The sequence below is a fragment of the Tetranychus urticae genome, chromosome 1 (assembly GCF_039701765.1).
Source record: "Tetranychus urticae isolate SD_2017Ah chromosome 1, NJAU_TeUrti_SD_1.0, whole genome shotgun sequence".
Taxonomy (NCBI): domain Eukaryota; kingdom Metazoa; phylum Arthropoda; class Arachnida; order Trombidiformes; family Tetranychidae; genus Tetranychus; species Tetranychus urticae.
The window spans coordinates 18,907,007-18,922,049 of record NC_142958.1 but is presented as its reverse complement, the minus strand read 5'-3'; the positions used below and the strand labels follow the sequence as shown (position 1 = coordinate 18,922,049).

Sequence of the window (15,043 nt, the reverse complement as noted above, 5' to 3'; positions counted from 1 at the left end):
CACTAATTTAAAAAAATTAAACTACAACGACCGATCAGGATGTTACAGTAAAATGATTACGAATAAATAAAATTGAAGAGCAAAAGTCAAATCTCTATAATGTTTCATATTTTATGTCTTTTTCTTGAACTTCAATGAAGCAGAGTTGATACAATAACGGACTCCAGTAGGCTTTGGTCCATCATCAAAAACATGACCAAGGTGGGCATTACATTTAGCACAAGTTACCTCGGTACGTACCATACCAAGGGATTTATCAACTGTCAGCTTTACTTTAGTTTTATCGATGACATCAAAGAAGGCAGGCCAACCACATCCAGAGTCGTATTTGGTATTTGATGAGAATAATTCAGATTCACAAATTAAGCAGGCATACATTCCATTGTCCTTTAATTTCAAATATTCACCAGTAAATGCCCTTTCAGTAGCCGCTTCTTGAGTCACCCTGTACTGGATATCGGTTAGCCGAGATTTCAACGATTCCTTATCAACCTTGAATTTAGCTTCACCACTACCACCTTGAGAGTCACCCATGTTATTAACTCCTTTAGATGTTGACAAATAACGATAGACTTTGAATGAATTGCACCGAAACAAATTAATTAACCCAACCCTAGAAATCATGGAAAATTCAATGTTTTGATAATTTAAATAAAATATTTGTTAAATTAATTATTCAAACGAATTATTTAGATTGCATATTTATTTAGAGTATAAAACATAAACATGATAAAAAGCGTACTGTCAAACATCTAATGTCACTCTCTCAAAATATCACAGAGTCATGGTAACGAAATAAACAATTTCGTTTAAATCAGTTTTTTGATGAATAAGTTTTGAGAGGAGTTTAATTATGTTTTTAATTCAGTATTTGTCTTTGCGTATGCAAATTGTCTATCTAGGGTCAAAAATAAAAAAAATTAAATTTATTTTTTTTACAAAATAAGATTCGTAGAAAAGCTATTTCCCCTAAATATTATAGAAAAATAGCTCAAATGCTAATCCCACGAAGTGACATTATGAAAGGTTTGACAGCAGTAAAAGTAAAAGTGGCACCTATTTTCGTAGATGTCATTGGAAGTCAACTTTGATTCCGGTTAAAAGATAACCTCCAGATCCTGACATATTCATTTCAGGCCTTGTCCGTGAATCCAAAACTTGATAATTTCTAAACCAGGTCTCAGTTATTCTAGAATTTATTGCTATGCCTTTTAAACTTTGATAACAGGATATCAAAGGGTCAATAGAGAGACTGAAAACAGCAAACGGTTGGGCAATTCCTAGAAATCGTATTAAAAAAGTCAATATATTTGTTGGGTCATGATTACGAGTAACAATTAACAATCCATCCATGTCTTTGTTTTTTAGAGCATCAATTGCTCTGTTTTCCTCTTTGATACGAGTTGCTTTTCTCTTTGTCTTTTCGTCTAGTCTCTGCTTTTTATATTCAGGTTCATCTACATTGGAACTCTCGTCCACTTCCTTTGGTTCGATAGGAGTTATTTCTTCTTTAGTTTCAATCTCGGTATCTAGCTCATCTTTAGGTTTTTCATCGTTATCGAATTCCAATTTGTAAAGTTTTTTTATATTTATTGCCGACAGACATCTATCAATTACCGCAGGACTTAGATTCAATGCGTCAACTGATTGTCTCCAACTCGAAACAGGGGCATCGTCTAAATAAATTTGGATACATTCACCATAATCTCTAGCAGCAGAAGAAGTGAACATTGAACTATGACCAGCTAGTCGGTCAATTATTGCAGCTGTTAATAATCCCATATTGGTATCAACTACCATGAATTTAGCTCCAGAACGAACATTACATGCAGTCAACATTTGAGCCAATGAATCTATTCGTAAATTGTTGATCTTCATCGGCCCTTGTGAATAATACATTTCAGTCAGTAAAGTTGGATTTGGCTTAAGCACTCTTATTAAATTTGAATACTTGGCTTGTTTTTTCTTCAAATATTTCTCTTGAGAAAAAACATTTCTTTCTTTAAAAGTATTGCTATTTTCAACTAAAGTCTTTATGATAACATCACCAGACATTCCTTGATTTTTCAGTGACTCAATATCATCTCTGTCTAGCTTTTGAGCCAGCCCGTCATCATTTATTAAACGATTATCCTTTGATTCATCATCCACATTTAACTCAGTGAAAGTGAAGCTAACATCAAGAATTTCACGCAGCTGTTCTTGAGTTAGACCAGCATGTTTTAACGTTCGGGTACTTCGATCCAGACGATGAATAGAGTTATATTGCGCACCAATAAGAGTTTTCAAATTGATTCGTTCTTTTTTGAAATAAACATCTCCAGTTTCCTCCACTTTAGCCAATCTAAAAACTTTTTTACCCAAAAGTGTCGTTAAAATCACATAATCTCCCATCTTGATAGTATCAAGATTTTCTTCAGCTAAGGTGTCAGCAGCCTAATTAGACGTTTAGATAGTTTAATGAGAAAATTATGAATTAGAACAATATAAAACAAATCAAATAGACCAAATTATATTTACCATTTTCAAATCTAGAAGACCGCTTATCGTATTTTATAGTCAAAAGTCTTAAGCTTTTTTTATGCCAAGTACTGATTTCATTAACAAAATTATTAAACTCGCGTATGTTTTAACGAATGACAAAGTAGAGAAGAGATAAACTAAATATAAAATTTATATTATAAAGCAAAATTTTATGAGATTGTTGGAAAACGTGACAACAAAAATTGAATTTTGCGAATTAAACACCACCGGTAGGCGTGGTTTTCTGCCATCATATGGAGGCTACCAATATATCGATGTTGATTTCAATATTTAGGTAAAGTAAAAAATGTATTCACAGTTTGCATCGCAACTTTGCTGATTTAAAAAAATAAATCAGAATATCAGTTTTCAATCATTCCACCGAAAATTATTCCACCGAGGAAATATTTGAAATAATATTGATCAGTTTTCAACATTTTCTTTGTATTTAAATATATATTAGGCATGTACATAGAGATAGCTCAAATTGATGTCAGCTTTTTGCTTTGTTGGTGCTTGATTATACAAATGTTATATTTATAAATGGATGTGCATGAGGTATGCTTATGTATTTAAATTTAAGGTGTCAAGTGTAATTTTGAATGTTTATCAGGCTTTTTTAGTTGGCTAATATAAACGATATTTTTACATTTCATCATTACAACAACTAATCTTTGATTTCGAATAAATCAACTAAACCTTCACTTTTATCCAAGTTAAAGCAATAATCACGTCCTGATGGCGGCGGACTCAATTTTACAAGAGGTTGTAATACATCTGCAATGATTTCATGGTATTCTAAAGGATTTTTGGGTTGATTATTGACACGCCTGTTCACTCGGTTATTAACTGGATGATTTTCAGTATCTTGGCTTCTAGCTTCGCTATTTTGTTGATTTAAGGTTGAAATTCTGCCTCGACTTCGCGTTCTTGTTTTTTCTGGAACTTCTTTTTCATTTTCTTCCTCTTTAGAGACATCATCTTTTGCTTTAGATATTGACGCTGGAACTGTACTTTCAGATGAAACTTTGTCCTTGTCTTTACCACGTCCTCTTACTGTTGGTCGTTCTTTTGGGGATGCCTCCGTTTTATTAATACTATTTTTCTTATTTTTAACATTATCATGGTGTCGTGATTGAATGAAAAGGTGGCGTTGAGCAGCTTTACGGGGAGATAATTGTCTTGTAGGTTGAGCTGATGTTACTTTTGATTTATTGTTGTCATCTGAATCATCTTCTTCCATAGCTTCATCTTTATCCTCTGCTTTACCTCCAATATCTTCGTTCTCGTCCTCTTGCTCCTCTTGATCAGAATAATCTTCATGCTCCTCTAAATCGATATCTAGATCATCTAAATCTGTATTTGGCTTTTCATTTGATTTATCTTCTGATGCATCGGTTTTGGATGTAGATGGTAGAAGTAAATTGGCAGAGTCGTCAACTGACATTGATTGTACATTTGGTTCATTTGTTTCCGGATATAGATTTACCAAAGAAACTTCAATCGGTCCGTTTCTGGATTTTAAATGTAGTCTGGTCTTTTTTGCCGAAGGTTCAACCAACTTTGATTCGGGAAGATGTACTTCTACTTGTAAACCGGCAGGTCCTCGAATTGAAAGAAGTGTGTCATCAGGAAAGGAGTTACATAAATCTTTATGTTCAACCCATAAATTAACTTTGTTATTTTTTTCATCAAGGATGTTTAAAATAGATTGTTTAGCCCAAGAAAAATGCTGGTCAATCTCCATTTCTGTATTTTCTAGATCTATCAACTCTTCTTTCAGTTTTAAAAGCTCTTCAGTTTTTTCTCGAGTGTTACAACCAGGTCCAGCACCGAGCCATTGAATTGAATTTTTGGATTTTTTCTCAATTAAACCAATTCCTTCCAATACGTTGGTTATATCATAGATTCGCCGTTTCTGACGGACAGCTAAGATATCAGCCGCCTAATTAGTGTAATAATTTAGTGAGAGAATGATAAATTAGAACAATATGAACAGATAAATAGACTAAAACATAATTACCATTTTTAAATCTAGAAGACCATCTTTAGCGTCTTGTAAAAGAGATACAAATCTTGTAGTCAAAAGTCCCAAGCTTTTTTCATGTCGAGTACTGATTTCATTCACAAAATTATTTAACTCTGCCATGTTTATAGCAAATACAATAAAAAGATAAGAAATAAACTAAATACAAGTCAAATTGAATAAGAATGCTGTAAAACTTGATAATAACAAAAATTGAATTTTGTGAATTAAACACAAACGGTTGAGGAGGCGTGGTTATGTACCATTTAGTCATATCATTTGAAGACTATCGATGTATCGATGTTCTGCTTGCAATATCAACCTAAAGTTTTTGAAGTGAAAAAATTTACTTTCTATTAGTGACTTGACTGATTTAAACAAATGAAACAGATTTCATCAAAACCTAAATTGCTTTCCCAGTTAACCGATGGAAAAGATGTATATTTTAAACAAAAAAAAACAGTAAAAATTCAGATGATTCCAAGCACACAAAATCTTGGCCAAGCATAAATCAAATATTCACTGGTTTAATGATCAATAAGTTACTTTTTCAATTTAATTTTTTGGTTAGTTTCTTGTGTAGTTGACCATTTATTGTATATTTTTTGGTTATGCGATGTTATAAACAAATTGATCAGAATGTTTTGCACAAAAGGAAATTTGAAAAAGATCTTATTCTTAAAATCGTTTAATCTTTAAATAATCGCAATTAATGCCAATCGTTTTTAGTCAGGCAATCAAATAATTTCTGTTTCATAGAAAATTGTGTGACTTTGAGATCGAATCTCACCTTTAACTTAACGATAACTCAATAACAACTAATTATGTTAAATAGTTGAAGATTTAGTTGATCTTCAAGTCTATATTTTTTTCTGTCCATTTATTTAGTCTAAAGAGTATTAACATTACTCTTTGTTTTGACCTGAATCCACGAAAAGAGTATAAACTTCATCTCATGCATTTTCAAATTACAATAGAAAGCTAATTGTAAGAAAGTGTGAAAAGTTATTCTAAACAAAACAAATTTTCATTACATATGAAAATCTTTTATTAATAAATGTTTAAAATTTCACTACAAACAGATCTAAATTATAACAGATCGAAGGACTTCAAAAATTAAAGGTTAATACCACAAAAATAAATACAATTCAATGCAAAAATAAATCTCTCTGGCGGGGAATCGAACCCCGGTCTCTCACGTGACAGGCGAGGATACTAACCACTATACTACCAGAGATGATTGCATGAAGGAAAAGTTGTGAATGAGTTTAAATACGAAATGTGATTTGATCTGATTTATTTCATGGTTGTTGCATTGTAATTGCGTTTTCTCAGTCACTTACTAGTAGCACTTTATATCTAACATAAGTAGTATCTAAGTAGAAGGTAAATTTAAAGTTGGCAACAGGCTTATAGTCCCACCAAAGTCGTAATTATGGGCAGAAAATAGATCGTTACTTGGAAGTTCATTTTGCTTGGGAGAGCAACTTTGAAATGAACTATCTTTTTCCGTTTTGATGCCTTTCATGGGAGAAATCCCAGGTTTAGGTATAAGTGAGTCAAGAGCGGAAGACGAATCGTGAGGTCCTGGAGTTGAACTGGTTGGTGTATTGGGTTTGAATTTGTGAACTAACATTGGAGCACATTTCCTCCGTCTAAATGGGTCATCTCCTTGTTCCTTTTCCTTTTCTCGAGCTTCCATAATGGCCTTTTCAGATTCAATTATATTACGCATCCTATTTCTTTCATTAATGTAACTAATAGTAGTTCTCTAGCAGCAGTAATTTCCCCAGTTCTTGTGCATTCCTTTGACCTTCAGAAATAGTAGAAATCTGGCATAATTTATAGACTGGAACTTTTTCAACAACGTTTTCTAGAACAATGACCAAAAGCAAGAGAGCTATCGATGAAATGAAAGCAGTACTCAATCCATGATTAGTACAAAAATATTTACACACGTATAATTAGTTTCAACTCGCTAATTCCTACGTTTACAGAAAGCGATCGGTCTAACAGAAAAATAAAGGTTCTATTTCTCAAAATAATTGCATTCTCTAGTTTCCCATGAAAATTTACATCAGTAACATGAGTTTTATGATCAAATCTGCTTCCGTAATTGTACAGAAACAAAGGCGAAACGAAATCGAAGTTTCCGCGAAAAATATGCAACTTGAATATACTATATGAATATATGACTTCAATATGAAATTTTTAAATCTCACAACTGGACTCAGTTCTTATGTCCTTACAAACTATCCGAGTCTGAATTTGAAAAAATTTATTTTTACCCGTTTTCGCCCATTTGTGTCAATTCGTGTGTAAATGTGATAATTGTGTTGATTGTGTCTTTTAGTAAAAACCCAAGAAGACTCTTGCCGATGACCTAACCGCAATGGAATCTATGAATCTGAATGGCCGTACCCGAAGAGAAACCCAATTATTGAAATTGATTGTAATTTCAATATGGATTTACTCTCAGCTCAATATAAGGATTCCAAGAAACTGTTTTCGAAAGAAAAAAGTTTTCAAAATCTGTTTGTCTGAACAGTTAGTCGTTCTCTTTCACACTTTCTTCCAATTTGCTTTCTCATGCATCAACTCAAAATGCATGGGAAGGCATTTTATCTCTTTTCGTTAATTCAAACCAAAATAATTCATCAGAGTAATTGTAATGCTCTTGAAATAAACAGAAAAACACAAATTTAGACTTGAAGAGTAACTAAATTTTCAATTCTAACTTTATTTAAGCATAAACATCCTTGGTCATTGATAAATATTGTTGAACTAAAAGCGCAAATCGACCTCAAAGCCATACGACTTTCTATGAAACAGAAATATAATATTTGGATCGCATGACTTTTAACTAAAAACAATTGGTTCTCATTACGATTATTTCATTTAAGACAAACAATTTTAAGAATACGATCTTTTCCTAATTTCATTTTCGTGCATAACTTTCTGAAAAAACACAATATAATTATATAATATCACTCAACCATAACAAGACTATACAAACAAATAATCAGCAGATTGAATTACAAAAATTTGCTTATTGATAAATAAACCATCAAAAATTGAATTATTGTTTTGTCGAAGACTGTATTAGGTCAGATTTGAACTGAACTAAATTGAACATCTTTTGTCAATGATTATTAGATTTACTTTTATTTTGGACTTAAAATTTAATCAATTGTAATCAATATAATCTGATTAAATTGTTTAAATCAGCAAAGTTGCGATTCGCAAATTAAAAGTACTGCAACACAACATCGATATATCGATAGCCTCAAAACGATTTGGACCAATGAGTAAGATAACAAGAGAAACCAGAAAAACTGTAAACTTTAGAGTCTCAAGTTTGTTTCTCGTTCTTTTATTTTATCCTTTGGACCAAAGAGTATAACAACTATTAATGTATTAATCAACAGAGTAATATATTTACTATTTAGTATAAACAGTGATATAACTCTTTGCTTTGGACTGAACAGCATAAAACCCCGCCTCCTCAACGGTTAGTCTCTAAATCTCAGATTTCGATTTTTATCAAATTCTTATCCAACGTTCTTATTAAATTTGATTTATATTTATAATAGTTTATTTCTTCTCTTTTTCATTTTATTTGTTTTAATCATGTCTGAGACAAATGCTGAAACAAGTGTTCAACGCGAAGAAAGGTTGGGACTTTTGACTACAAGATTTATATCCCTCTTACAAGATGCTAAAGATGGTCTTCTAGATTTAAAAATGGTAAGTTTGATCTATTTTATCTTTCACACATTGTTCTAATTATCAATTTCTCTCTTAAATATTCGTCTAATTAGGGTGCTGATATCTTATCTGTTGTATTGGAAGGAAATAGTTGTAAAACTGAAGAAAAAACTAAAATTTTGAAATTGAAGGAAGAATTGCAAGATTCAAAAAAAAAAAAAATAGAAATTGCCTGCAATTATGCCTTAGAGGAGCAAGAAGACGATGAAGCTATGGAAGAAGGTGATTCAGATGACAATAATAAAACAAAAGAAATATCAGCTCAACCTACAAGACAATTACCTCCTCGTAAAGCTGCTCAACGCCAACTTTTCATTCAATCGTGGTATCATGAAAATGTTAAAACTAAGAAAATTAGTGCTCTTAAAACGGAGGCATCTCCAAAAGAAAGACCAACAGTAAGAGGACGTGGTGGAGAGAAGGAAAAGGTTTCATCTGAAAGTACATCTGCAGCGTCAGTATCGAAAGTAAAAGATGTATCAGAAGAGAAAGAAAATGAAAAAGAAGTTACAGAAAAAACAATAACTCGAAGTCGAAGCAGAATTGTAACCTTAAATCAACAAAATAACGAAGCTAGACGTCAAGATACTGAAAATCATCCAGTTAATAATCGACTGAATATTCGGGTCAGTATTCAAGACAAAGTATTCTTCGAATATCTTGATATAATTGAAGACGTATTACAATCTCTTGATAAATTGTGTTCGCTGCCTTCACGACGTGATTATTTCTTTCAATTGGAAAAATCTAAAGGTGCAGTTGATTTATTCGAAATCACAGACCCAAACATCGATCCTGAAGAATTCGATGGACCTAATGTCACAGATGTAAGTCTTATGTTCACTTTATTTGTTCGTATTATTTATTTTTATTTTATTTTTTCTATCAGAATTTTGCAAAGCCTCGTATCATTTGCAGACCACAATTTGAAGCCTTTTTAAGACGCGAGATGTGCGGTTCAGGAAAAGAAGCTGCTAAAGAGGCAAAAAGAAAATATAGATGCCCGTATTGTTTTATGCTTGCGCTGTCCAGGGACGTTATCCTACGTCACATTCAGTCGCTAAAAAAGAACGGTGAATGGAGAAGACCTTCTTGCTTAGCGAGGCGTCATAAAGAGCCTAATCCTAGTGGAATCTATGAATCGAAATGGCCGTACCCGAAGAGAGCCCCAATTATTGAAATTGATTGCAATGATATTTTAATATGGATTTACTCTCAGCTCAATATAAGGATTCCAAGAAACTGTTTGCGAGAGAAAAAAGGTTCAAAATTTGTTCGTCTAAACATTTAGTCTCTCTCTTTCACACTTTCTTCCAATTCGCTTTCTCATGATAACTTAAAATGAATGGGAAGGCATTTTATCTCTTTCGTTAATTCAAATCAAAATAATTCATCAGAGTAATTATAGTACTCTTTGACTAAATGAAATAAACAGCAAAACAAAAATAAACTTGCATAAACTTGAAGAGTGACTTAATTTCAAATTTACCGTACAAGCAATTAGTCCACTTTAACCACTCCCCCTGAAGAGAAGGTAGAAATGCTAAAGGAAAATCAAAATATTGAATTGAATCGCATAATCATCACATCACATAACCACATAATGTTTCCTAGGTAAAAAGTTTAAAATTTGTTTGTCTAGACAGTTGGTCCTTCTCTTTTACAACCAATTTAAAATGTCTACGATCGCCTGACTAATCGCTCAACTGAAACGATTTGCGCTAATGTATGCGATAATTTGCGAACACTGATATGAGCTCAGAGTTACATCTAATTGATACAAAATGGACTTTACCTTTAAATCATTTGATAGCATTTTTGACTTTCCTCTTTTCCTCCAGGTTTCTGCGTTGCTCATTGCTTCTCATCTTTGTTTGACTTTGAATCATTTCTTTTTTCTTGGCCATACGCAATTTCCGTTCAATTTCATATCTGGTCTTTAATACTTCTCTTTTCTCAGATCGAGCAAATAGTTCCATTTCTCTCTCTTTCTCATTCATATTGACAAGTCTCATCTGATCTTCTTCATCGCCGATAAGGTTTTCATCAAAATCACCATTGAAACCTTCTGAATCTTCGTCACACCTTCAGCTTAATTTTTCAATTCTTTCTCATCATCATGAGACACGTGAAACCTGTGAAATAAACAACATGAAAAAATATTGAGACCAAGAGAATAAATTGGCAACAAAACGATTGCATTGATTTAAGCATAGGAATATATCCTTTGTTAACGACCAGAAAATAACACAGACGGTAATGCCCAAGCTCAAAAAACTTTATTTACTTTTTCTATTCTTCTACTCGACTCTAAGGATTCCAGAGTAAAAGGATTCAAAATTAGTTTGCTTAAACAGTTGATCTTTCTATTCACACTTTCTTCCGATTCGCTTTCTCATTGTAACTTAAAATGAATGGAAAGGCATTTAAACTCTTTTCATGAATTCAGATCAAAACAATGAGTAATTGTAATGCTCTTTGAACCGTATGTATCTATGTACCGAAAATTTATTTTATTTTGACTAACTTTTCACTCTTTTTCCAATTAGCTTTCCTATTGTAAATTGAAAATGCATGGAAAGAAGTTGTCACTCTTTTCGTGGATTCAGGTCAAAACAATAGATAATTGTAATGCTTTTCAGACTAATTAAACTAAACAGGGAAACAAAAATACAGACTTGAAGAGCGACTCAATTGGCAAATTAACTCTATTTAAGCATAAACATCTTTTGTCGATGATTAATTGATTTACGTTTATTTTGAACTTAAAATATAATCTGTTTAGCAAAGTTGCGATCTCAAATTGAAAGTTAATTTTTTTTAATTTACTTTACGTGAATATTGAACCACAACATCGATATATCGATAGTCTCAGAATGATTTGGACCAAAGTAAGACAAGAGAGACCAGAAAAACTGTAAACTTTACACTGTCAAGTTGACATCACGTTCTGTTATTTTAACACATGTATCCTTGCCCTTTGTCGCCGCCTCCTTAACGGTTAGTCTCTAAATTGCAAAATTCGATTTTTTAATCAAATTTTCTAACATTCTTATTCAATTTGAAATACATTTAGTTTATTTCTTCTCTTTTTCATTTTATTTGTTTTAATAATGTCTGAGTCAAATTATGAAACAAGTGTTAAACACGATGAAAGCTTGCAACTTTTGTCTACAAGATTTATATCCCTCTTACAAGATGTTAAAGATGGTCTTCTGGATTTAAAAATGGTAATTATGTTTTGATATATTTTTATCTATTACACATTGTTCTAATTATCCGTCTCTCTCTTAAATATTTGTCTAATTAGGGTTCTGATATCTTATCTGTTGTATTGGAAGGAAATAGTTGTAACACTCGAGAAAAAACTAAAATTCTGAAATTGAAAGAAGAGTTACAAGATTTAAAAAATAAAGAGATAGAAATTGCCTTTAATTATGCTTCAGAGAAGCAAGAAGACGAGTGCCAAGATGTTGGAGGTAAAGCACAAGAAAACGATGAAGCTATGGAACAAGGTGATTCAGATGACAACAATAAATCAAAAGTAACATCAGCTCAACTTACAAGACAATTACCTCCTCGTAAAGCTGCTCAACGCCACCTTTGCATTCAATCACGACACCATGATAATGTTAAAAATAAAAAAACTAGTATATTTAATAAAAAAGAAGCTTCTACAAAAGAAAGACCAACAATAAGAGGACGTGTTAGAGAAAAGGACAAAGTTTCATCTGAAAGCACAGTTCCAGCGTCAATATCTAGAGCAAAAGATGATGCTTCTTTAGAGGAAGAAAATGAAAAAAAAGTTTCAGAAAAAACAAGTCGAGATAGAATTGCAACCTTGAATCAACAAAATAACGACGCTAAAGGCCAACATACTGCGAATCGTCCAGTGAATAGCCGAGTAAATACTCGAGCCAATAGCCAATCCAAAACACCTTTAGAATACCATGGCCAAGATAGTTTCGGTGAACATGAAGAATCAGAGGTACCTTATGTCACTGACACAGAGAATCTTCACATCACTGCGAATAAAAAGCTATTTCCGAGAGGTGAAAAAGTTTACGGTTGTCCTTACGAATGTGGTTTTGTATGCAAACCAGGTAGGAGATTCGAAGTGACACGGCACTTGAATTCAAATATTAAGAATGGTAAGGTCAGAAGACCAGGTTGCCCTGTAAGAAGAAAAATGGAAGTCGTGTGTAGAGATGGTACATGGACCAAATCGATAAAAGAGCCAGTGTTTTTAGGATTAACAGTAACAGGAAGGGGCGGAGAAAAGGACAAAGTTTCATCTGAAAGTACAGCTCGAGCGTCAATATTTAGAGCAAAAGATGATAAAGCAAAACACACTATGAACAAAAAGCTATTTCCGAAGGGTAGGAAAGTTTACGGGTGCCCTTACGAATGTGGTTTTGTATGCAAACCAGGTATGAAATACACAGTAACACGACACTTGAATTCATGTATTATGTTTGGTAAACTCAAAAAACCAAGTTGCCCTATAAGAAAAAAAATGGAAGTCATGTGTAGAGATGGTACATGGCCCAAATCGGTAAAAGAGCCAGTGTTTTTAGGAACAGCAGTAACAGGAAGTGGTAGAGAAGAGTACAAAGCGGCAATATCTAGAGCAAAAAGTGAATCTTTAGCTGAAGAAAATGGAAAAAAAGTTCCAGAAAAAACAAAAACAAGAAGTCGAGGTAGAATTTCAACCTTAAATCAAAAAAATAACGAAACTAGAAGCCAAGATACGGAAAACCATCCAGTTGAGAGCCGAATGAAAAGGCTGGCCTCTTATCAAGACAAAGCATTCTTGGAATTTCCTGATTTAGTTGAAGATATATTACAATCTATTAAAAAATTGTGTTCGCTGCCTTCACGACGTGATTATTTCTTTCAATTGGATAAATATACAGGTGTAGTTGACTTATTCGAAATCAAAGACCCAAACATCGATCGTAAATATGAAAACTTCGATGGACCTAATGCCACAGATGTAAGTTTTATGTCCATCTTATCTGTTCGTATTATTTATTTTTATTCTATTTTTTCTATCAGAATTTTGCAAGGCCTCGTATCATTCGCAGACCACAATTTGAAGCCTTTTTAAGACGCGAGGTGTACGGTTCGGGAAAAGAAGTTGCTAAAGAGGTGCAAATAAAATATAGGTGCCCGTATTGTTTCATGCTTTCGCTGTACAGGGATAATATCGAACGTCACATTCAGTCGCGAAAAGGATACAGTGTATGGAGAGGACCTGCTTGTATAGTGAGGCGCCATAAAGAGCCTAATCCTAGTGGCATCTATGAATCGAAATGGCCGTGCCCGAAGAGAACCTCAATCATTGAAATTGATTGCAATGATATTTTAATATTGATTTACTCTCAGCTCGGTATAAGGATTCCAGGAAACTGTCTGCGAGAGAAAAAAGGTTCAAAATTTGTTCGTCTAGACAGTTAGTCTCTCTTTCAATTTTTCAATCTTTTTCTTCCAATTCGCTCTCTCATGATAACTTAAGTTCCATGGAAAGGCATTTTAGCTCTTCGTCAATCAAATCAAAATAAATCATCAGAGTAATTTTAATAATCTTTGGACTTAATGATTTAAACAGTAAAACAAAAATACACTTGTATAAACTTGAAGAGTGACTTAATTTTCAATTTACAGTCCAAACAATTAGTCCACTCTAATGACTCGCCCTGAAGGGAAGGGTAGCAAGGCTAACGGAAAATCAAAAATATGCACAATTAAACTGCATAACATCACATAATCAAAAGAAACTATGGAAGCAACTAGCCAAATAATTAAATTGCAAAAATTTACTTATTAATAAATAAATGATTTATGTTTCTACGAACACTAAAAAATAACAATGTTCATTTATGGGTTGAACCCAAAGAATTCCTAAATTATTTTCCCGATGACAAACTCTATTCAAATGCAACATCTTCTAGGATCAAAGTTGGTTGGACCTAGAAAACTACAGAACTTTTAAAAACAGAAACGGGCCGATGAAAGTTTCTTTGCTAATTCAGTATCCGGAAACAAATGAACCTCATGTACAATCAATGTCAGTTGACGACTCTGCCAATTTACTTCTACCATCTACATCCACAACTGATACATCAACAGATAAATCAAATGAAAAGCCAAATGAAGATTTAAAGAGGTAAGAAGATAACTCTGATACAGAGAGGCACGAAGATGAGAGCGAAGATGTTGCAGGTGCAGCAGAAGCTATGAAAGAGATGAATTAGATAACAATAATGAATGCAAAGTAACAAAAGCTCAACCTGAAAGATAATCGTGTCCTCGTAAAGCTTCCCAACGTCATCTTTTAATTCAATCGCGGCACCATGACTATGATATAAATGAGAAAAATAGTATTGATAAAAGGATTGCATCTCCAAAAGCGTTGCTTAAAAATAAACATCTTTTTCCATCGACTGTTGTCTTGCTGTTTCCAATGGATTCTGATTCAAAATGGTCCTTTCAATCCTTTAATAGCATTTTTGACTTTCCTCTTTTCCTCCATGTTTCTGCGTCGCTCATTGCTTCTCATCTTAGTTTGACTTTGAATCATTTCTTTGAAGACTGTTGACTCTACCAATCTCGAAATATTGAGTCTCAAAGTTTTGAGGCAAATTGACAAAATTTGCTATTTTTCATTTTACTCTGCTGTTTGGATGTGTCGAGAAACCTAATCCTAATGGGGTCTATGAATCG

General features: G+C 33.0%; 5 protein-coding genes and 1 non-coding gene across 7 annotated transcripts; 2 read left to right on the top strand and 4 right to left on the bottom strand.

Moving 5' to 3' along the window:
- Positions 1-97: 97 nt before the first annotated feature.
- Positions 98-624, bottom strand: LOC107372242 (uncharacterized). The gene has a single exon (XM_015940443.3). The coding sequence runs from the start codon at positions 622-624 to the stop codon at positions 112-114; it is 513 nt and encodes a 170-aa protein (XP_015795929.2). The 3' UTR covers positions 98-111.
- A 59-nt stretch (positions 625-683) lies between these two features.
- Positions 684-2,730, bottom strand: Trmt6 (tRNA methyltransferase 6 non-catalytic subunit). Its single transcript, XM_015940441.3, has 2 exons — positions 2,521-2,730; positions 684-2,436 (listed from the first exon to the last, which is right to left on the bottom strand). Exons 1-2 carry the CDS (start codon positions 2,521-2,523, stop codon positions 1,072-1,074), a joined length of 1,368 nt encoding a protein of 455 aa, XP_015795927.2. The 5' UTR covers positions 2,524-2,730; the 3' UTR covers positions 684-1,071.
- A 216-nt stretch (positions 2,731-2,946) lies between these two features.
- On the bottom strand, positions 2,947-4,768 carry LOC107372238 (uncharacterized). The gene is made up of 2 exons (XM_015940440.3): positions 4,547-4,768; positions 2,947-4,468 (listed from the first exon to the last, which is right to left on the bottom strand). Exons 1-2 carry the CDS (start codon positions 4,670-4,672, stop codon positions 3,191-3,193), a joined length of 1,404 nt encoding a protein of 467 aa, XP_015795926.2. The 5' UTR covers positions 4,673-4,768; the 3' UTR covers positions 2,947-3,190.
- Positions 4,769-5,714: 946 nt separating this feature from the next.
- TRNAD-GUC (transfer RNA aspartic acid (anticodon GUC)) lies at positions 5,715-5,786 on the bottom strand. The gene has a single exon. It is a non-coding gene; the product is annotated as a tRNA-Asp (tRNA).
- A 2,067-nt stretch (positions 5,787-7,853) lies between these two features.
- On the top strand, positions 7,854-10,983 carry LOC107371990 (uncharacterized). 2 transcript variants are annotated; one of them, XM_025160189.2, is made up of 4 exons: positions 7,854-8,060; positions 8,143-8,296; positions 8,371-9,144; positions 9,207-10,983. In XM_025160189.2, exons 2-4 carry the CDS (start codon positions 8,180-8,182, stop codon positions 9,606-9,608), a joined length of 1,293 nt encoding a protein of 430 aa, XP_025015957.2. In that variant the 5' UTR covers positions 7,854-8,060; positions 8,143-8,179; the 3' UTR covers positions 9,609-10,983. The 2 variants fall into 2 exon arrangements, with proteins under 2 accessions (XP_025015957.2, XP_015795624.3); XM_015940138.3 differs by lacking the exon at positions 7,854-8,060 and having other exon boundaries at positions 8,071-8,296.
- Positions 10,984-11,170: 187 nt separating this feature from the next.
- LOC107359223 (uncharacterized) lies at positions 11,171-13,959 on the top strand. Its single transcript, XM_015925697.3, has 4 exons — positions 11,171-11,317; positions 11,394-11,547; positions 11,628-13,313; positions 13,376-13,959. The coding sequence occupies exons 2-4, from the start codon at positions 11,431-11,433 to the stop codon at positions 13,775-13,777; spliced, it is 2,205 nt and encodes a 734-aa protein (XP_015781183.2). The 5' UTR covers positions 11,171-11,317; positions 11,394-11,430; the 3' UTR covers positions 13,778-13,959.
- The last annotated feature ends 1,084 nt before the right edge of the window (positions 13,960-15,043 follow it).